At 37.1% G+C, this 24,064-nt stretch overlaps 1 protein-coding gene across 1 annotated transcript in view; it reads right to left on the bottom strand.

The window, feature by feature from the left end:
* LOC122299451 (U3 small nucleolar RNA-associated protein 21 homolog) overlaps positions 1 to 24,064 on the bottom strand; it is a 31,201-nt gene that overhangs the window by 1,206 nt on the left and 5,931 nt on the right. The window contains exons 4-15 of the mRNA XM_043109751.1: positions 20,603 to 20,806; positions 20,223 to 20,466; positions 19,658 to 19,833; positions 17,506 to 17,588; positions 16,889 to 16,961; positions 5,694 to 5,759; positions 4,842 to 4,884; positions 3,906 to 4,045; positions 2,747 to 2,959; positions 1,111 to 1,195; positions 689 to 983; positions 139 to 394 (exon numbers count right to left, since the gene is read on the bottom strand). Of these exons, the coding sequence (XP_042965685.1) occupies positions 139 to 394; positions 689 to 983; positions 1,111 to 1,195; positions 2,747 to 2,959; positions 3,906 to 4,045; positions 4,842 to 4,884; positions 5,694 to 5,759; positions 16,889 to 16,961; positions 17,506 to 17,588; positions 19,658 to 19,833; positions 20,223 to 20,466; positions 20,603 to 20,806 (1,878 nt within the window). The remainder of the gene's footprint in view (positions 1 to 138; positions 395 to 688; positions 984 to 1,110; positions 1,196 to 2,746; positions 2,960 to 3,905; positions 4,046 to 4,841; positions 4,885 to 5,693; positions 5,760 to 16,888; positions 16,962 to 17,505; positions 17,589 to 19,657; positions 19,834 to 20,222; positions 20,467 to 20,602; positions 20,807 to 24,064) is intronic.

Below are 24,064 nucleotides of genomic sequence, written 5' to 3'. Positions count from 1 at the left end.
TTGTGTATATGTCCTGTGTACTGGGGCTTTGCCCATTTTCTTATGAATAAAACTTCATGATTACCTATCAATATTATCTTTTTTTTAGTAGCTTTTTAGTTAGAATGAGAACAATTAAAAATGGAAGCAAAGAGAGACCTTTATGATGTCTAGATTGATCAAGCTTTGCCACTGGCTTTTAGGCAATAGTGAGAGTGTAACTAGATCAGGTATTTGCTGATCTCGAGACCGGAAAGCAGAAGCATCCTTAGACTGCAAGTCAACAGGTTCATCAGAATCTTCAGCTTGGGAACTTTCCATGGAAGAGACGGGGGGCAGCTTAACGCTCACAACTTCTTTTCCGGTTCCGTAGGAATTGGCATTTAAAGCTCCAGAAAACATCACCTGATTTACCCTGGTAAAAGGTTGCCCGCTTTAAATTTGTCTGCTAATGAATTTTCTTATTTTATTACAATAACAGGACAATAAAAAGCTGCCATGACAGTAGTATTACACATGAGAATGTCTGAAAAGTATTTGTTTCTTTATTTGTTAAAAAATTCCTGTCACTTTGGTCATTTTCTGTAGTTCTTAAAAGCAAAGATATGGTTTTTATCACACTAATAACATTTGTTTCCCCTTCTAGCATGTAATTACGAATCAGGAACCCAAATCTAAAGCAAACATAAAAACAGCACTAAAAACTTACCATAAGTAGACCCCATTTTGATCCACATGGGTAGTTGCTAAAACATCCATATTTGGAGACAGAGACAACGCTGTGATGGGAACATCAACATGCATCGCATCTATCTGTCGTGCTAAGATAACATCCCAGATTCGAAGACTTCCATCCATACTTGATGACACGAGCCATTTTCCATCCTCACTAAAACACAAATCTGTAATGCGATCCATATGGCCTTCAAATTTACGTACCATTCTTAATGCCACAGCATCAAACAAACGGATAATGAAATCATCACCTACAGTAGCCAAAAGACCTGAAAATCCAAAATTGGTTTCATCACAAAGCAAACCAAGGACACAAGCTAGAAGGGTTGAGACCAAAAGAAATAAAGATAATATAAAAAACAAAAGGATAAAATAAAATAAAAACACAAAAGTTACCATTAATGCGATGGTAAACAATCTTAACAACAGAAGAACCAATTTCCCATCTGAATTTTAGTTCACGTCCCTTGAAATCCCATACCTGCACATTAGAACACTTGAGGATTGGAATTTCCAGCAGATACATATTATAAACAAAGACTTTAATGCGGGATTTACTAAGCATTAAAAATATAATCTGGATGTATATGAGTTTAGAGATCTGCCCCAATGAAAGTTGGAGACTGAGAGCAAATATGAAGGCTTATGGGGGAGATGGTGTACTAAAGAAGTGAGAAGGGCATATGGAGTGGGGTTGTGCAAACACATAAGAAGAGGATGGGGGGTCTTTATTCGACACACAAGATTTTGTCTGGGTGAGGGTTCCAGGATTAAATTCTGGAGCAATATTTGGTGTGGTAATAATGCTTATTTCCTTCACTTTTCCGGGTTGCAAGTGCTAAAGATGTTTCAATGGCTGAAGTAATGGTGATATCGGGGGAGCAAATCCAGTGGAATATCCCATTTTAGTCGAGCAGCACAAGATTGGGAAATGAGCAGCTTCGAAGCCTTTTTCAGCCTTTTGTACTCCATCAGAGCAACCTGCAAGAAGATATGTTGTGGTGGATACTTGCAGATAAAGGTTCATTCTCGGTTCAAAAAGTCTCTCACACAAGAGCCCAATATTCAGTTTCCATGGAGAAGGCTTTAAAGACATAAGACTCCTCCCAAAACAGCATTCTTTGTGTGAACAGCTTCCTTGGGTAAGATCCTCACAACCAACAATTTGAGGAAACATAGGGTGATCATCACAAATTGGTGTTGCATGAGTATGAACGGGGGTGAATCTGTGGACCATCTCCTACTACACTATGAGACAGCTAGAGGGTTATGGAATGAGGTGTTTAGTAGACTAGACTTGGGTTATGCCCCAGACAATGGTGGCAGTTCTGGCTAGCTGGACAAATCCGGCATTCAACAGATTAAAGTTGTGTGGAAGATGGCCCCTATATGCACCATGTAGTGTTTGTGGTAGGAGCGCAATGATCGGACATTCGAAGACAAGAAGAAATCACTGGAGGAACTAAAAGCTTTCTTTATTAGAACTCTGTGTACTTGGGCCATTGCTATTGACTTTAATGGCCTGAAACTACCTAATTTTCTTGTCTCTATTGCACCTACATTGTTAGGGCATACTTTTATATTGTACCTGGCTATGCCTATTCTTTGATCAATAAAATTTGTTTACTTATAAATAAAAAATTAAAAAAATTAAAAATTAAAAAAAAAAAAAATTACAGGGCTCAGATAAGTTTCAAGACGCACTTAGAGATGCAGAATTCAGCGCAAGAACATATGCTTGAACTTTCAAATTAAAAATATGCCAATTTAGTAAAGCAGAAAAGGATTCTTAGTAATAAATTTGGTTTTGGTCAAATATATATACAAGACGACATTTTTATGAAAATGTTCTGATCAGCACAGCGAGGAAATTCAAAGGAAGCCCAGAAAAGGGGTAATGTAATATGGACCAAGACATTAATACTTTCTTGTTATTTCTTCCCGTAAACTCACTCCCCGATGTTTGTCCCATACTGAAACTTCAAATTACATCCAAATAAAACAGGAATATTTGGGAATATAAAATACACACCTTTATGTCTCCATGATATCCTGCGCTTATCATGAGAGTATTCGTTGCATCACAAGCAACTCCAACTACTTCCCCATCATGGGCACAGCTTCTTCTTTCTGACATGTCCAGATAGCTGCCTCGGCTGATTCCTGACTGAAGGTTGAATCGTTCAATCCAACCACCTGCTGTCCCTAACACGGCAAAATTGCCACATGCAGAAATGGCACAGGCCTGTCACCAATAAAAAAGGTTTTTCAGGTAATCAAAAATTTTATTGATAATAAAGTATAGGAGAAACCCAAGTACACGTCATATACAAAAGAAGACACCTAGTTAAGAGGTAGCAATAGATCAGTGTTTCAATGGTAAGGAACACACTTCAGAGGAACTTCGGAACTTTTTTGTGCACACATTACTGCTTTGATTTTCTGCGGTAGTGATTAACGGAGCTTCTGCTCATGATTTTCTGTAGTCGTTTTATGCTTCTTAGAATGTATTTAGGTGTTTCTTTTGTATACTTCCTTTGTACATGGGCATTGCCTATTTCATTCGTATTAATAAAATTGTCTTTCTTAGAGAGAGAGAGAGAGAGAGAGAGGTAGTAATAGATACAAGGAAATCATGAAAACTTAGTACATTGAAATCCATAGCTAGTGCCAAAGGAAAAAAGTTTGAAAAAGAGATGTTTAAGTTCATCCATTGTCCTTCCATGATCTTCAAAGTTCCAATCATTCCTCTTATTCCAAATGCACCACAAAATACAACTACCTGATAACAAAAGGATGAAGCTTTCTACATGACTTTTGCCCCAAAGGTTTTACATTAATATACTTTGCCTATTCTTTTCATTAATATACTTTGATTTTACTTATAAAATAAAAAAAAAAAAAAAGGTTTTACATTTTAATTATAGTGTCAGCAATGTCATTTGTTAATATTCAAAGAAATTATGAAAATTAAATTGTCTAATCAAGATTTGTGTACTTTCGAAGAGCATAAAGTTCTGCTTTTGTTTACTGATTAAAAATAAAAAAGATCATAAAGTTCTGCTAGTCAGATGAAGCCAAAAAAAAAAAAAAAATCAATGGCTGTATTAATAGAAATGGAGGTTCAACATCTTGTACATTAATAATCATTCCAAATAACAAGATCATATATGAAAATGTGAAAATCTAACCTTAACAGGTGTTGGATCTTCTGGGCATGGATTCAGAATATGCTCACCAAGAACAAAGTGTTTAAGTCTCCACACATATGCCTGTGCAGTATCCATATGACATGTAACCACATTGCACCAATCCCGCTCTCTAATTTCAGCTAAAGTTGTTATGACATAAAGAAAAACAATATATCAACTATTGACAAGTGAAAACCACAGATTAAGTCAGTAATTTGAAAAATCTTCCAGATTGACTATAAATATACAATCTTGCAATCAGATGACAAAGTACCTCTAACAATTACTTCTTTAGGAAAATATATTTTCAATAAGAAACTTATTAATGAAGATAGGTGATATTACTCATCTACATAGAGTGTATACATGAACTAAATACTAGTTGCAATCAACTTTTAGGAAATTATGTCAAATAAAATAACTTTTGGAAACATTTGAAAGTAAAATCAGATGTTTGACAAGAATATTCATTTTCTCATGATTAGTTACTAGGATGGTGCAAAAAATAGAAGCATGGGCCAACATCAGATTTACCAAAAATATATCTGACCCAACAACAGCAATTACCGATGAGATGGTTTAGTTATACAGACTACAGGAAATAGAGGGCAGAAAAGAATGACAAAGAAACCGGATGTGAATTTACAGATGAATTTAATGCCTTTAGTTTGACAGAGATAGATGACTTGAAAACTACCAGATTGGGGGAGAAAGAAAAATAAATTATCATGCAGCCAACTCTGATGACCATACACAATGGTGAATCAAGTACAATAATCTAAAATGCCTCTAACAAAATAAACAGCCACATAAGAAGCCATGTAAATGAAAGTCACGAAACAAGATAACAGTCCAGTTAGTACAAGTGAATGGATCAATCTTTAAAGTTTCAATTACGTCAAGATGCAACCAACAAGCACGAAAAGAACTCCTTACCACAATCAAATGAAATAACAGGCTTCAACTTTATCTCTTCTTCCTGAAAAATAATCAAATAGAAAAATTAGAAACTAAGTTCTCAAATAGAAAAATTAGAAACTGAGTTCTTCGTAAAACTTAGCAACTGAACCAAGATGTCAGTTCAGAGCTTAAAGACGAGAAATGAGAAATCTCTATCCATAGAGCATTTTTCTGAAAAGATTTAAAGGGCCATGGCACATGGGCTTGGCTTACAAATTACCAAAACATATAGAGCGCAAGTCCCTAACCATTCATAACAAACAAGTAAAATAGAATAGCTTAGAAAGTTGGCATATTTCTTAGTTACTACATATCATCAAGATCATCTGCTTCACCTAGAATAATTGTGATGAGACAACATGATATGGGCACACGACTTCCAAATGATGAAAAATCTTTGTTGTGATCAGAAATATAATGTTTGAAACTCATAAAAGAAACATTGGCCGTGTGTCTACTGTCACGTGACCCAGGCACAGCCAAACAAAAGATTCTTTTTCTTTCCAGAAAACAGCTAAAAATGATTGAGATGTCACAAAAGTTAGCATACAACTCACGATCATATTCATTGCTTAATTTTCCATGATTATTCATGTGAAGGATCATGGTATAACCAACTACAAATATGATATCGCTAATTCTGTTCATTTTAAATGTTGACAAAATTTTAATATTTCTAAATGCAGTTTTTAGTAAGCCACACTCAAAACTCAAAAATAATGATCTACAATAGATATACGGCAAAACAAAATAATAATACAAACCAAATCCAAAATATTCAATGTGTTCAATAAGGGTGAAAAGTACCAATCATTATCCTAGTCATACCTTCACCCTCAGTTTCTTGGCTCGTTTAGATACATGGTGCTGTGAAAGCTCTTTACTTTGCTTGTCCTAATCACAAGTTAAACTAAAAAAGTCAATAAATAAATTTTTTTATTGGTGATTGAAGATTTATTGTAAAAGCAGAAGGCATAGCCCAAGTACACATGTAGAAGAGAACCAGAACACCTAATAAGAAAGAGTAAAAGAGAAAAGAAATTCATGAAAACTGAGCCCATAACAGTCTACAGAAGCTATCCAAAGAACAAAGTGTTAAAAAAGAAAAATTTAAGTTCACCAACGTCAGCTTTGCAATCCTCAAAATGTCTACATTCATTTCTCTCTCACCACACTAGTCAAATAGGTGCCATCTTCCATACTGCTTCAGTTCACGGCCTACCATATAACCCTCTCTAATTGACTAAGGGGTCTAATATCCTACTAGGCATAACCCAAGCCCACCCAAATCAATTAAAATTGTCATTCCACAATTTACAGACAATCTGTCCACAATTTACTGATGATCTCACAATGGAGTAAAAGGTGGTTTACAAATTCCACTCTTTACAAGGTATGACTGGTGCACATTAAAAGGTAAATAGATAAATTTTACAAGCGTACATTTTAGATTTAAAAAAAGAAAAAGGATAGTCTAACCCAAGTTCTGAATGAAAGTCTCTCTGTACCCAGTAACTTTGCAGGGGAACAAAAATTTCAAGAAAATACATGCAAATGCACAAACAGAGGCACACATGAGTGCATGCACGCACAAGGACACGGGCCCACATGCATGAGGGAAGCAAACAAAGAAGGGAAGCAAAAGTATTTTAATGAGGCCTCCTATGTATTTATGGAAATGCACATCGGAAGGAACTAGCTTTAGCATGGGGCAGTGGAAAAACACTAGAAGCAGTTGGGAGATTTTCTTTATTTATTTTGCTGTTAGCATTCAAGATCTAGATGCTTAACAAATTATGCGGAAGTTACTTCCATTGGTTCTTGATGTTCACTAGAATGCAAGATTGGTAGTTGGAGTCACTGGCCACATCTTTTGGTTTGTTTCATCCAGCCTACATTGGTGACAATAAAGGCAGAATGGGTTGGAGGTAGTATGACAGCAATACAAGAGCAAAGAGAAACCCAAAACCCCAAGACAAATTAAAAAGAAAAGAGACTATGAAGAATGGCACATGTCATTGGCCTCTCTGCCCAAAGGTGAATTGACTATTAAATTCATCTTTTCCCACCAGCTTAAGTTTGAGACACTTGATTTTTTCCAAGTATAATTGATTATTTCACAGCCTCTATTAGTTCCTCCACCCCCCCCCCCCCCAAAAAAAAAAAAAAGAAGACAGATAACAGCCTCTGTTATACATATATGTCCCCAGAAGATTGATGAACTAAATACGAGGAACTTGAAAAAAAGGTTGGCTATTGTTTTTTCCATTTTTATTATTTATAGGAGGTTAAAAGGCTCCATAGAAACCCCAATTTGGGCGAGGAAGGCATCGAAAGGAGACCCTACAGATGGGTTGCTCTTGGCTAATCTCTGGTCCTTGCGAACAAGGCATCACGGTGAAGGGGACAAATTTGTTGGCGGAGACATCTTTTACCTTGGGGATTAGTTGAGAACCAAAGCCTTATCTAGGGCAGTAAAAGTTCTTAGATACCTCATCATCAAAATAAAAATAAAAAAAGTCTAATTTGTTGCAAAGAAGCTCTAAATGATTAATATTCACGGGGTGGTGAGGAGAATGGTCAAAGAGGCTTGATGGAGGGCTTATTTGGAAAAAGTTTCCATCCCATAATTCTCATCTCATCTCATTTATCTCATCATATCTCCTTCCCAAACATCACTCAAACACAAATACTTTTAAACTAATCATTACAACTTTTCCAAATTTTCAATCAAAAAATAAAAAAGAATTCAATTTTTTCAAATCCCCAAACAAAAATAATATTAAAAAACTATATTCTAACAATATTTTAACTTTATAATATTTTTTATTCAACTTTCTCTCTCCTTTCCCAAAACCCCATAAAACATAAACTCAAATTATTTCACTACTATTCACAAACTATCTTACTACTATTCACAAAATTCTCATTTCATCTCACTCCCCATGTATGCCCGTTTTGAGTCTATTGAGCCACAAAATGTCTCTTGGTTGGAGAAGCCATTTGAGGAGGCGGAGGTTTCGTGGAGTGGTGAAGAGAATGGTCAAATACAAAGCATCAGGTCCAGACAGATTTTCTATGGGATTCTTCCAATCACGTCGGGAAGTAGTGAAGGAGGATCTAATGAAAGTGTTCTAGGAGTTGTTCCTGGATAGAAGATTTGAGAAAAGTCTCAATACCACTTTTATTGCACTGATTCCTAAGAAACTTAGGGCAACAGAGGTAACAGATTATCAGCCCATTACCCTTGTGAATGGAGTGTATAAGATCATCTCCAAGGTCCTTGCAAATTGCCTATGGGAGGTATTGTGGAAGATTATTACAAAAACCCAAAATGCATTTGTAAGGGGTAGGCAAATTTTGGACTCAATCCTCATCGCCAATGAATGCCTAGATAGTAAACTAAAATCTGGAAACATAGGGATCATTTGTAAGTTGGACATGGAGAAGGCCTATGATCATTTTAACTGGGATTTCCTACTTTATTTACTTGGGAGGTGTGGATTTAGGGATAGATGGTGTTCGTGGATCATATAGTGCATATCAATGGCAGAATTTTCAGTTTTGGCGAATGGTCGTCATCCAATTGGCTTCTTTAACAGCTCCCGAGGCCTAAGACAAAGAGATCCATTATCCCACTCCTCTTTATCATCGTTATGGATGCCCTTACTAGAATGATCCCATCTTTGGTTAATAATGGCTTTATGGCTAGATTCTTGGTCGGTGACCCCAATAGGAACACTGTTGAAATCCCCCCAAGTATGCATACCTATGCACAGCTACCTCCTCATGTGTAGCCACCCACCCACCCACCGAAAGTCATTTGTCATATTAGGACACCCAATTCTCTGGCAACACCGATTCTCTTAGTCAACAATTGTAGGTATTTGTCCTCTGAAACTTCTCCTATAAAAGGAAAGCTCATTTGTGTAAATTGATGTGGGCAAAACAGAGAGATAGTGGACGTGAGAGAGAAATTGTTGAGTGTTTGCAATCTCATACAAACTCAGTGAATTTTGGCTCCAGTGGACGTAAACAAGTTGCTGAACCACTTAAATATCGTCATGAGGGATTTTGGATAGACTAGAGGTGCAATAATTGGTATCAGAGCTTTGGTTTGTGCTGTCTAGAAATCAAGTTGATCGAAATCAATTTTTGACAACTCCAAGGTGTTCCTCGAGTCAAGACGAATCCATTGCCGCAAACGGAATCCAAAACGGAGGTCGGAAGAGCTCACATGCGCCACGAGAAGTAGGAGAGTGAGTCCATGCTCCTCACTCGTAGCTAGAGGTTGAAGAGGACTAAAGAGCACACTCCCCACGCGCCTTAGAGTCTCAGCGCGTGTACACCACGCGCGCACCAAACGCCCAACTGTAGCACGTGTATCCCACGCGCCAGGTGATCAGCACCGTCCGTTTTTCCAGATCCTTGTCGGGCTTGATCTAAGCCATTTAGAGTCTGATTTCAACGATCAAATAGTATTTTTCAACTATTTGGATCATTCCAGACTCATCCGTATAGTTAGAATTTTGAAATTTGTTGTCTAAATTTTCAAAATTCATATGGAAGGTTCTGGAAAAAAGAGGAGCTCTAGAAATACCAGTAGCTCTAGGCATCGATCCACAGTTTCAAATGCCAAATTTGAAGTTAAGAAGTTCGATAGAACAAGCAACTTCAACATGTGGCAGTGCGAAATTATGGACGTCTTGATCCAACAAGAGTTGGATATTGCGTTAGAAGAAAAACCATATGATATGACTGAAAATGATTGGAAGAAGCTTAATACCAAAACTTATAGTACAATCCGGTTATGTCTTACCAAAGAACAGAAGTATTTTATCATGAGAGAGACAAATGCAAAGGAACTTTAGCAGAAATCAGAAGATAAGTTCATGAAGAAGAGCATTGAGAGCCATCTGCAGTTCAAGAAAAAGTTCTTCAAATTCTAATTTTGTGAAGGTATTACTATGTCTGAACATTTAAATAGTTATAATCAAATTCTTGCTGATTTATTAAGCTTGGATGTTGAAATCCAATATGAAAATAAGGCTTTACTTTTATTAAATTCCTTGATTGATACATATGAACACTTAATTACTACACTACTATATGGGAAGGAAAAGATCAGTTTTGACGATGTATCTAGTTCTTTAATTAGAAATGAGTACCGCAGAAAAGATAAGCAGGTACAGTTAGATACATCAAGTGAAGCATTAACGGCAAGGGAGGGACCACAGTCAAGGTATCCTGGAAAGAATAAAGGTTTTCAATCGAAAACCCGGACCACATCGCATGGTTCATCAGTTGGGAAGCGTGTCCTTCACGCTTCTTCAACCTCTAGGAGCATGGCGGCATGTGGGAGCGTGCTCTTCAGTCGTCTTCAACCTCCAACTGCGAGTGAGGCGCGTGGACTCACTCTCCTACTTCTCGAGGCACGTGTGAGCTCCTCCCACCTCCGTTTTCGATTCCGTTTGCGGCAACGGATTTGTCTTGAAGAAATGAACACCCTGGAGTTGTCAAAAGTTGATTTCGATCAACTTGATTTCTAGACAGTGCAGACCAAAGCTCTGATACCAATTTTTGTGCCTCTAGTCTATCCAAAATCATACAAGACGATATTTAAGTGGTTCAGCAACTTACCTACGTCCACTGGAACTAAAAGTCACTGAGTTTGTATGAGATTACAAACACTCAACAATTTCTCTCTCACGTCCACTATCTCTCTGTTTTGCCCACATCAATTTACACAAATGAGCTTTCCTTTTATAAGATAAGTTTCAGAGGACAAACATCTGCAATTGTTGACTAAGAGAATCGGTACTGCCAGAGAATTGGGTGTCCTAATATGACAAAGGACTTTCGGTGGGTGGGTGGCTACACATGAGGAGGTAGCTGCGTATGGGTATGCATACTTGGGAGGATTTCAACAATCACCCCCTCCACCCAAGTATGCCATACTAGGCTACTTATAAACTGATTCATTTTTCAAATGAATGCACCTCCTTCTTTGACATGAGAGACTTCCGCTATCAAATGCACTCCAATACACTCGAGGGTGCTAGCAGAGTACAATATTGATCAAGTCCAAACAATGTTGGAACTTGATCCCCATGACGACTTTTGTCAACATATCTGCTGGATGATTATCTTCAGTGCCAATCTTCTTAAGTTTGATGTCCTCTTCTTCTAATATTTCATGTACAAGGTGAAATCAGGCATCTATGTGTTTTGTTCGAGAGTGATACACTTGATTCTTGGCCAAATGAATTGCACTTTGACTGTCACAGTAAACGGTAACCTCTTGCTGCTTAAATCCCAAGTCTGTTACCAGTCCCTGTAACCAAATGGCTTCTTTTACGGCTTTTGTTTCAGCAATGTATTCAGTTCCTTTATAAGTATCCCTTCTGTATTGTGTACAGCGGTTCTAAACTTGATCCGCCTCTGCTTCCCCAATACACAGTGCACACAGAAAGATAATTTACCAGTTTTGGCACCTTTGAGTAAGTCCTACTTTATAAGTGTTTGTAAAGTTTTTTCTCCAGCATATCTCATACGCATATGCCAACGACTGGTGGTGTCAGCACCAGTCTCATCTAGCTTCTTACATCATGTGGAAGCTCTTCCATCAACAGTACTTCCTTGCAAGAAGTACAAGTTTCCTCGTTTCAAACCCTTCATAGTCACCTGAATTCCCATTACTACTTTGAAAGTTCTGTCTTCAATGGTGATTCTGAATCCTTTTGAATCTAGAGATCCAAGTGAGATGAGATTCTTCCGCAAGTCCGGAAAGTACCGAACTTCTGTCAAAGTGTTGACAATGCCATCGTGCAACTTTAACCGAATGCTTCCTATTCCCTGAGTCTTACAGGCACTATCATTGCCCATAAGTACTGCTCCACCCACAATCTTTGTCAAGTCAATAAATCAATCCCGATTGGGACACGTGATAGGTACATCCAGAATCCATAATCCATTCATCGGAATAACAAATGGATGATGAACTTGTCAAGGCAAAATCTGAATCTTCATCTATGTCCACGACATTGACTGTGGTGGGTTGATTCTGCTGTTGTCCCTTCAGCTTGGGACAATCCTTCTTCCAGTGTCCTTTGTTGCGACAAAGGGAACACTCGTCTCTAGCGAGTTTTCGCCTGACTAATGAACCACATGATGTGGCCCGGGTTTTCGATTGAAAACCTTTCTTCTTTCCAAGATACATAGACTGTGGTCTCCTCCTTGTTGTTAACACTTTACTTGATGTATCTAGTTATACCTACTTATCTTTTCTGCGGTACTCATTGCTAATTAAAAAAGTAGATACATCGTCAAAAATTGATCTTTTCCTTCACATACAATAGTGTAATAATTAAATGCTCATATGTATCAGGCAAGAAATTTAATAAAGTAAAGCCTTATCTTCATCTTGGATTTCAACATCCAAGTTAAATAAATCAGCAAGAATTTGATTGTAACTATTTAAATTTTCAGGCATAGTAATACCTTCACGAAACTGGAATCTGAAGAACTTTTTCTTGAACTGCAAACGGCTCTCAATGCTTTTCTTCATGAACTTATCTTCCAATTTCTACCAAAGTTCCTTTGCATTTGTCTCTCTCCTGACAAAGTACTTCTGTTCTTTGATAAGACATAACCGAATTGTACTACAAGCTTGGGTATGAAGTTTCGTCCAATCATTTTCAGTCATATCATATGGTTTTTTTTCTAATGTAATATTCAACTCTTGTTGGATCAAAACGTTCATAACTTCGTACTACCACATGTCAAAGTTGCTTGTTCCATCGAACTTATCAACTTCAAACTTGGCATTTGAAACTGTGAACTGACGCCCAGAGCTACTAGCATTTCCAAAGCTCCCATCTCTTCCAAAACCTTCCATATGAATTAAGAAAATTTAGACAACAAATTTCAAAATTCTAACCGTACGGATGAGTCCGAAATGATCCAAATGGTTGGAAAACAGTATTTGATCGTTGAAATCGGACTTCAAATGGCTTAGATCAAGCCCAACAAGGATCTGGAAAAACGGACAGTGCTGATCACCTAACGCGAGATACAGGTGCTGCAGCAGGACGTCTGGTGGACGTGTGGTGTACATGAGTTGAGAGCCTCTAGGGCGCGTGGGGGCTCGTGGGGAGCATGTCCATGCGTCTTCAACCTCTGGGCGCGTGGCTACGCATGGTGGCGAGTGGGAGCGTGCTCTTCAATCGTCTTCAACCTCTAGCTACGAATGAGGCGCGTGGACTCACCGTCCTACTTCTCGAGGCGCGTGTGAGCTCCTCCCACCTCCATTTTCGATTTCGTTTGCGACAACGGATTCGTCTTGATGCAAGGAACACCCTGGAGTTGTCAAAAGTTGATTTCGATCAACTTGATTTCTAGACAGCGCAAGCCAAAGCTCTAATACCAATTGTTGCGCCTCTAGTCTATCCAAAATCACACAAGACGATATTTAAGTAGTTCAGCACTTGCCTACATCCACTGGAGCCAAAATTCACTGAGTTTGTATGAGATTACAAACACTCAACAGGTACTATTGACATTTCTCACTTGTTGATTGCAGATGATACTCTAATATTTTGTCAGACAGACCAAAACCAGATTCGGGCACTAAAGGCACTTCTACTCTATTTTGAAGCGGCATCAAATTTGAAAGGGAAACTTTGATAAATCAGAGTTGGTACCAGCTGGCAATGTTCGTAACATTCGACAGTTGGCTAACACCCTTGGATGTAAAGTTTCCTCTCTCCCCATGAATTACCTTGGCCTACCGTTGGGGCCTGCCTCAAGGGCTACATCAATTTGGGATACAGTGATAGAGGATAGAATGTAGATTGGCAAGACAGAAGAGACTGTACTTATCAAAAGGTGGAAGGATCACCTTAATCAAGAGCACTCTGTCTAATTTGTCAACATACTTCCTATCTCTATTTCCAATTCCAACAAGTGTGACATCCCAGATTGAGAAACTTCATCATGATTTCCTTTGGAGTGGCGGATGAATTCAAATTCCATCTAGTCAGTTGGAACAAGATATACTCCTCAATCTCCTCTTGTGGGTTGGGAATTAGAAATCTGGGAACTTTTTTTTTTTTTGATAAGTAAGAAGAAATATATTAGAAAAAGAAGGGGCAAGGCCCAAGTACACGGGGTATACAAAGAGCCTTGCTACAGGCTAAGAGCTGCGAAGAGCAGCATAAAGTTCAGCAAAAGAAGTGCCATTCAATACAATAGAGGATGCCCATAAGACTAAAGTATGGTAAAAGAAATCCCTAAAGCCTTCCGGAGATCGCTCCTTATCCTCGAAACAGCGATTGTTCCTCTCGGTCCATGTGCACCACATTAGGCAAAGTGGCACCATTTTCCAAATATCTGCAATCTGCCCCTTGCCCCGGATTCCTCTCCAACAAGCCAAAAGATCAACCACCTTTCTAGGCATTACCCATGCCAAGCCTAGTCTTGTAAAGACGTTATCCCACAATGCCGTGACAGCTTCACAATGAAGAAATAGACGATCCGCTGTCTCACTGTTGTGTTTGCACATAAAGCACCAATCCGTTAGATAGAGGCCACGTCTTCTCAGTTTATCGATAGTCAGTATACTCTCATGGGAACTTTTAATCGAGAATTACTTGGGAAATGGATGTGGCAATATAATATGGAACCAGAAGCTATGGAATTCAGTCATTGACTATAAATATGGTTGTATGTGGGGTGGCCGGTGCACTAGAGAGGTAAGTGGGACTAATGGTGGGGAAATAAGGCCTTAAAGGACTCATTCCCTTTAGTTTACCGGGTTGCATGTGAGAAAAAAGCTTCAGTGGCTGATTCTATGATCATTTTTTTATAAGGATTTTATGATCATACCAAGGGATCAAGTCCACTAGAACATCAACTTCAGTAGATCAGCTCAAGATTAGGAAATGGGCAGCTTTAAGGAATTCTTTAGCCTCTTGTATTCCATGAAACCAAGAACTTAGAAAGCTAACACATTGTAGTGGGTAACCGTGGGTAAAGGCATATTCTCAGTTCTCTATTTCTATAAGCCTCTCACACATCCGTAGAACAATCAGTTTCCATAAAGAAGGATTTGGCAAAATAAGACACCTCCCAAAGCAGTATTTTTTGCTTGGACAGCTTCTTTAGGCAAGATTTTGACAATAGATAACTTGCAGAAATGTCAAGTGATCATAATAGATTAGTGTTGCATGTGTAAGACAACTGGTGAGATGGTGGATCGTCTCTTACCGCATTGTGAGATCGCTAGAAAGCTATGGGATGGTGTTAGCAAATTAGAGCTAGCTTGGGTTATGCCAGTCACAGTCGTTGAGCTTTTGGCTAGCTGGACAAATCTAGAAGGTATTCAACAAATCAAAACCGTGTGGAAGATAGTTCCTATTTGTATTTTGTCGTGCTTATGGGCATATGGCAAGAACGTAATGACTGGACATTCAAAGACAATGAGGGCTTAATAGAGGAACGTAGATCTCTTTTTATTAGAACTTTATTTCTATGGGTCATCGCTGTAGATTTTAATAGCCTCAATGGTCACGACTTTCTTGTTTCCATTGTTGCTTCATATATAGGTGTTACCTCTTGTATATCATCTTGTGTATTTGGGTTATGCCTATTCTTATTAATACAATCGTCTACTTATAAAAAAAATGATTAAATTTTCAAATTTTCAATAGAACCTCCCAAAAGAAAACCGTGTCCAAATCCTACACAACTAGTAATGCAGACAACAGAAGTTACTAAAAAATAGCAATGGGTAGTGGGAATCAAATCACCACTTGTCCCAAAATCTTAAATTATTATGTAGTAGGAATTTTCTTAGTTTCTTTATGATAAGTGATCAAACCTTTATCAAAAAAACTCAAAAGGTGTATCCAAGTACACCTGCAATCACGCACCCGAAGAGCCTTAAACCCACAACCTCACTGTTCGCCCTATTTTAATACTAGTAGGGCAAAATTTAGGATTCATTTGAGAACACAAGTATTCTTAGATATTCTCAGATATTTCCTTCCTAAACATCACTCAAACACATGACATTTTTTAATTTCAAACTTTCAACTTTTTTATCTAATCATTACCTAGTCATTATAATTTTCCTAAACTTTTAAACAAAACACAAAAAATAATACAACTTTTTCAAATTTCAAAACAAAAATTATATTAAAAATTTATATTTAAACTTCATAATATTTTTATTCAACATTTTTCTCTCTCGTTTCCCAAAACCCAATAAAACATCTTAACTCAAACCATTTCACTACTATTCACAGATATTTTGAGATATTCTAAGGCTTCGTTTAGCAACACAATTGTTTTTTTGATAATTAATAAGAAATTTTATTACCAAGAATAGGTACAGCACAAGTACATAAGATGTTAGCAACATAATTGTTCTCAAGTGTTCTAAGATTTTTTTTATAAGTGTTCTAAGATATTATCAAATATTTCCTTCTCAAACATCACTCAAATACAAAACACTTTTTAATTTCAAATTTTTAACTTTTTCATTTAATCATTTCCTAATCTTTATAATTTTCCCAAACTCTCAAATAAAACACAAAAAACAATACAAGTTTTTCAAGTTCCAAAACAAAAATTATATTAAAAAATTATATTCAAACAATTTTTTAAATTTATAATATTTTTATTCAAATTTTTCTCTCCTTTCCCAAAACTCAATAAAATATCTTAACTCAAACTATTTTACTACTATTCACAGATATACTAAGGTATTCTAAGTAGACAAACAGGACCTAAGTATCCAAATGAGCCCTTAATCATTTATGTGACTGTAACAAGAACATCTGATATTTCCTTCTAGAACTTCATAAGCATACCAAGCTGCATCCAAGACAGGGTGGTATGCTCTGCTCTCTTCGATTCCTACTTTAATCAAAAGACTAAAGGCACCAACCATAAAGCTAAGTAGTCACATCCAAAATAAGAAAAGAAAAGGTATTATATTGTATTAGTAACTGATGCCAAACCTGAATTACAGAGAAAAGGCGGAAGGCACGATCCCGTCCAGCAGATAGAATGAACCTCCCATCTGCATAAAACCTGCAATAGATGACTAAAATCAGAACCAGAAAAGATACCAAGAGGAAATGCAGATAAGCTATCTAAGAGTCTTAAGTTAATGATGGATTAAGCTAGATAATAACAGACAAAAAAATGACAGCAAAACGGCATTCATATGGAAATTACATTAGAGGTTAGTAAAGCGTGCTCAATCTTCTGTATCAAAAATGTAAGATGGAAAATTTAGAGCATCGGATCAACGATTAGACAAGTTCGAACCCTGTAAGAGCCTTTCCTAAGCAAGTATAAACCCGTTAATCATATATACCCTTTTTTATATAAGTGAGACTAGGTTGATCATATATACCGTTTAATAGTTAAAAAAGCAAGTAGGGTTATGCCTATTTCAATATATCAATAAAATATCTTCTTCTTATAAAAATAAAAAATAAAAAAAAATTATATAAATAAAACTTATTAAAAAAGCAAGTATAAACCATTTAATCATTTATGGTTGATGGAGGGTTCCAGAGTTCAATGCCATAAACAAGGAGAGACCAAGTTCATGGAAAAGCATTATTACCTTATGCAAAGTGGAGGAGCGCTGTGTCCACATCTAAAGCTATGAAGAATAGGATCTCCATCACTCGTGCCAAATTTCCACTTCTGAGGAAAGAAGTCAAATATAATTCACATGAAGGATAGAGGGCACCACACAAGGAAAAGTTGCAAGATAAACTGACTCTAGTAATTAAGCAACTGATATCCATGACATCCATGAGGAAAATTGATATCCATTGAGGAAAATCAATGTTCTTCAATGGATATAGACTCTGACTCTAGCATACAAAATCTTGCTTAAAATGCTAACAAGAGAAAATATTAGATAAAAGAATCAAATTTTGATTGCATATATATACAACATCAAGCATTAAAATTGAAAGTTTTGATAGAAAAAACTGATAATATCATCTCATCTTAGTAAATATATCATGATAACATACGGGGATATCACAGGTTCTACCCACCCGTGGGTAGCCCGAGTGGTAAGGGCGAATTTGTGTGCATGTGCCCCATGTCACGGGTTCAATTCTCCTTGTGATCAAACTGCAATTTAAGTGGGAGGTCATGGGGGTGGGTTGTTGTGCTAGTCTCTCCAAGGGTTTGGGTTCAATGGGTGAGTCCTAAGGACTCTGCTGTGGGGTGGTTCTCCATTATCAATTAAAAAAACAAAAAACATGCGGGTATTCTCTGGTGAGAGGGAACTAAAGAGCTTTGAGGATGCCACTGATTTTTTGTTTTTTTTTAACCATTATTAGAACTATTTTGGACACCATCTTAAAATGAAGGAGCAAATCACTCAATTATTCTCAGAGGTAAGATAGGATTTCTTTTTTTTTGTTTTTTTGATGAATAAATAAGGTATATTGATCAAAAAATGGCAATGTCAGTACACAACTCTAATGCCCTACTAGGCAGGCACATTAGAGACAAGAAAATCATGAAAGGCCATGCCGTTAAAATCAACAGCAATAGCCCAACTACAGAGAGGATAGGATTTCTTTTCATAGTCTACATAAAGAAATCAACCAAATTCATGTTCAAAGGACTTCTGTCTCCATCATGCGTTGAAGCGAAATATTCATGGCCGTCCCCTTAGAATCCTGTACCATAGAGGTTCAGGTCTAGTGTGCCATAGTAAGGATATCATTGTTTATGCTCACACACTATCTGTTGACTAATCAAAATCGGAGACACTGTTTACCAACTAAGTGTCTTCAACAATCATTTTAACATCCAAATACTCGTTTTCTAATTCCTGTACAAAGATCTCCTTACCTTTAATGTTTGCTCCTCCATTCATGGTAATGCTTCTCTGCTATCAAAGCTATTAGAGATTATGTTGCAACATATTCCCCCACCTTTAGATTCCCTGAGAACTACTATAAACTGAAAAAAAAAAAAACTCCGTAACAGAAGGCTTATCCCTTCATCTCCTAACTTTTCCACAATCATAAGGAACTGCAACATCAATACCTAAGTCCTTTGACCAATGGACCTACATATCTTGAGAACACGACATACTAATCAAAACATAAACCGTTATAATGCTATGCTCTAGCATTTGGCCTCATGTTTCAATTCCTATGTAAAATTCATCAAAATACAACAAGAAGATGATGAAGCTAATTACTATCCTGACGAGCCAAAGAAAGTCTAGGCCACATCTAATGCTATATTTGATTGTTGAACTCATCTCAACTCATATCAAACCAATAATTGATGGGACCCACTACTACTTCAATTTCCCATAAAAAAAATTAAAAAATTAAAAAAAGTTAAAATCATCTCAACCTACTTCATACATTTCAACCTAAAAAGTTAAACTCGCATCAACCTAAAAAAGTTAACCCATTTCAATAGGATCCACAAAATAATACTATTCACAACTCAACTCAACTAAACATCCAAACGCAACCCTGGCCCCGTTTGGTTACCAAACCCTCCTCAACTCACTTCATCTCATCATTACATCTTTTCAAATCCCCATACACTTTTTCAAATTTCTATATAAAACATAATAAAAAATTTAACTTTTTCAAATCCCAACACACTCATAATATTTAAAACTAATATTCTAACAATATTTTATTCAACTCAACTCAACCCAACATCCAAACCCAACCCTACTAAGTTTCACTAAGATGCCAAGAAAGATTTTTCGCTGATCTTACCTTAATAGAGTTGTCTGCAGAGGAACTCAATAAGGCAGGCTCATTTGCAAAAAAATGCAGTGAAATTATCGAACTATCATGGGCCTCTCTTATTACTGATTGGAGCCTTCTTTTTTCAAGATTCCATATGCTGATAACACCAGATGAACCTCCGGAGGCTAGAAGAGGTTGTCCATCTAAAAACCAAGATATAAGAACATAAGCACAAACCACTTTAAACATTTATATTAATGTAACCAGAGAATATGGATGTAAAATTATACTTTTCAACTTTAAGAGTTGCCAGTTCCTCAAATCTCATATATCTCATACCACGAACAAAGCATACTATCCAATTACTAGAAGCCAACAGTCATAATGATTAGAACCAAGTTCTTGATTAATTTCCAAACGGTAAAGATTTATGGTGCAAAAGAACAGTCAACATAAGAAACACCTTATCTAGCATATTATCTTTCATGCTACTGTTATAAAATTATTGATTCCTCACAACACCTGCAAGTTCGATGGGAAGTGGAGTTACGATTCTTACGAATAAATCAGATACATTGAGTTCTTTTCTTACCTGTGCTAAAAGATAAGGCAGTCACAGCACCTCGTGTAGAATGTGTAAAGGTAACCAATTCCTCATCATAACGAATGTTGTGAACATGAATCTTTCCATCAGCACAGCCAACTGCAATAACATCAAGTGCTGGTGATGAAACACAACTGGATATAGCTGAGTTCCAGCCCTTGAACTCATAGAGTTTTTTCTTTGTACTAATGTTCCAAAGCTGCAGAGAACCTTCCTGGCTCCCAAGAATAACCTGTTTACATGCTTCTTGATATGAGGTTGTTTTTAGAAATGATTAATCTGGAAATGAGAAACTGGCGAGCACATACATTGCCTTATAACTTCTTGAAAAGGCTAAATTTTAGTAAGAACGAAGAAGAAGCAGTTACCTTATTCAAATAAGTATCTGGATGCACTATACAGCTAGGAGTAAATTTTTCACCTAGCGAGATGTGTCCAAAGGGAGCAGAAGTCTGGTTGATTCCTTTAAATGTCCACATGAACATGTTACCTTCAACATCAACACTAAGGATATGTTCTCCAAACAACAGCAACAAATTGACTTTAGCACTGTGCCTGTTCCAATTTGCTACCTGTTATAATGTATCACTTTAGTACCATACAAGCACACATCTATAAACAAAAGAGAATTTTATTAATGAAAATGAAAATCAAAGCTGTTTTACTCAGGAAATATACAAAAAAGATTTCCTAAAATGATCAACAGCTACAAGAAAATTATGGACACAGTCCATTATTATCAATTGCGATTGCCTAAAGGAACATAAGTGTTGAAAAGGAAGACTTGGTCGAACAACCAAGAACACCCCTCTTGGTCAAGGATCGATAGATTCTTGGTATCATCTGAATGGGAAGCACAGTAACCAAATCTTATTCAAAAGAGACTCCAAGTTATGTTCCGACCATTTTACCATCTTCCTTGATTGTGGAGGTATTCATGGAGGTCCAAGGTACTTCAACTCTGAAAATATGTGATTGAAATCAGAGGGATTCATTGAGAGAGTCCAACAATGGTGGTCTTCTTACTATTTTCATAGAAAACCAAACTATGTCATGGCATGTAAATTGAAGTCTTCGAAGAAAGATCTGAAGGCTTGGAATGAGAAGGTGTTTGGAAATATGGAAGGCCAAAAGAATACTTTGTTTGAAGAACTCAAGGGATTGGAGGGTGTGGAGGAGGTGAAGGAACTATCTAAAATAGAGAGAGCTTGTAAAGTCCCAAGTGTCTACGAAACTTGAAAGGGTTTCTTTATTGGAGGATATATCTTGGAGGGAACAAAAAAAAAAACAAAAAAAAGCATTTTGGTTGAAGGAGGGGATAAATGCACCAACTTTTTCCGCTAGGTAGCTAATTTGCATAGGAGAAACAATGCCATAGAGACATTGTTGGTGGATGGGGTGGCTACTTCAAACCAACCAGCAATCACAGATCACATTGTAGATTACTATGAGAATTTGCTTTCGGAACAATTCTCTTGAAGACTGAACTTAGATGGACTTACTTTTGATGCTCTCGATTCGCAAGAAGTAGGATGGCTCGCTTTGAAGAGATGGAGATCCAAAAGGCAGTAAAAAGTATGGAGGGTGACAAAGCTCCAGGTCCAGATGACTTCTCTATGGCTTTTTTTAAAACTTGTTGAGAAGTGATCAAAGATGACATTATTGGACTCTTTCATGAATTTCATGAAAATGGAAGGTTTGAAAAAAGCATTAATGCAACTTTTATTGATCCCATTCCCAAAAAACCCGATGTGGTAGAGGTAAAAGATTATCAACTTATTAGTTTGGTGAGTGGGATGTACAAGATCTTAACGAAGGTCTTAGCAAATAGATTAAGCTTGGTGGTGGAGAAGCTAACATCAAAGCCTCAAAATGCTTTTGTTAGGAAAATTCTTGACTCAGTATTTATTGCCAACGAATGTTTGGATAGTAGACTCAGATTGGGAGAGCCGGGACTTTTATGCAAACTTGACATAGAAAAGGCTTGTGACAGTGTCAATTGGAGATTTTTTGGCTTCGCATGCTCGAGCAATGTGACTTTGGTTTGAGATGGTGTTCATGGATCAACCATTGTATCTCAAATACTTGCTTTTCTATCTTGGTGAATGTTCCCCCACCTTAAATTTAACATGTTTGGAAAACTCCCCCCCCCCCCCCCCAACATTTTCTAATAAACTTCCATAAACTCACCCCATACACTCCTCTAACTTCATTAGAACACCGATCCTCCCACCCACTCCCATATTTAACAGCAACAACATTCTTTCATAATGCATCTCTCTCTTCATGATATCTCCAAAGCCATTTTCTAAGGAGTACTTTATTAAACAACCCCAAATTTCTCTCCCCCAATCTCCAAAAGAAACCGGTTGACAAACATTGTTCCAACTAACCAAATGAAACTTTTGCGGAAAACTCCTTACCGAGGGCCTGTAGACCCCAAGAATTAGTCGGGACATCGTTCTTGGACACCCGATGGCAATCAAAAAAAAACTAACAAAATGAAACTTCTTTTCCTCTCTTATTCCTCCCTAGTTGATAGGGTTCAGTTAGGATTTTGAGCTCAAAACCCAACCTAACTGAACCGATTTCAACCATAGTTGATAGCAAACATAAAATCCTTGTTATCATTTCAGAGATTTTTCATCCTAAGATTTCTTCGAGATCTTAAATATTCAGAAGAATCATAAAACATAGAGACAGTTGTTTGCCTTGTTTCCCACCAACCTTGCAAACTAACTGCACACTTCCACTAAAAAATCAAACAAAGGAACCAGTCTATTTCTTCATTTTCCAATGATTTTTTTTTTTATAAGTAAGAGATAAATTTTATTGATGTGAATGAAATAGGCATAGACCGTGTACACAGGAGGTATACATAAAAAAAAAAAAAAATTAAAAAAAAACACACCTAAATGCATTCTAATTGTGATGAATTAAAGACAAAAAATATGAATATTGTCCCCATTAGTACAATAGCGGAAAACCAAAGCAGTAAAGTATGAAGAAAGAAATTCTTCAGCTCCTCCATTGTGGTTCCTTATCTTCAAAGCAACGTTCATTCCTTTCTGACCAAATACACCACATGATACACAATGAGATCATCTTCCACACCGCTACCACTTGATGACAACCTTGCATCTTCCTCTAACACCCCAACAAATCCACCACCTTCAAAGGCATAACCCAAGCAACATCAACCCTTTGAAAGATCTCATCCCATTGCCCCCTTGCTACCTCACAATGAAGTAGAAGATGATCCACAGATTATCCATTCTTCTTTCACATATAACACCAATACATCACTACACATCCCCTCTTCCTCATATTATCTGTGGTCAAGATCTTCCCAAGGGCGGCATTCCATACAAAAAATGCCACTTTGGAGGAGACCTCCAAATATTCTTCCAAGGGAACAGAGAATGATCTTGTGTTGACAAAATTTTATAGTACGCCTTAACAGTACATTTCTTATGATTATTAGATCTCGACTTCAATCTATCCCTCTGGGCCATAGGAGCCCCCTTGGAGTACACATTTCTTATAATTTGCGCATGAGTTTATTTAAATCGAAGAACAATCGCCGCAACAACTATCAAAGAAACATACGGAAACACCGAACAAAAGAATTCTACATACAAACCTGGTGAGCACGCTTGTAAACCGCAATCTCATTCCCGTAGGCAATAAATATGTACTCACAATAGGAAGCAAGAGCACAAATCTTCTTTGGCAATTGAGGACCTTAGTTATACAGCATCTTACCAAAAAATAGGATAATTATACACCTAATTAGAAGGTGAACTTGACCAAATCAGAAGTAGCTTTGG

This window comes from Carya illinoinensis, chromosome 16 (genome assembly GCF_018687715.1).
Source record: "Carya illinoinensis cultivar Pawnee chromosome 16, C.illinoinensisPawnee_v1, whole genome shotgun sequence".
NCBI lineage: Eukaryota > Viridiplantae > Streptophyta > Magnoliopsida > Fagales > Juglandaceae > Carya > Carya illinoinensis.
The sequence above is the reverse complement of the archived record's forward strand: the minus strand, read 5'-3'. Positions and strand labels throughout refer to the sequence as shown.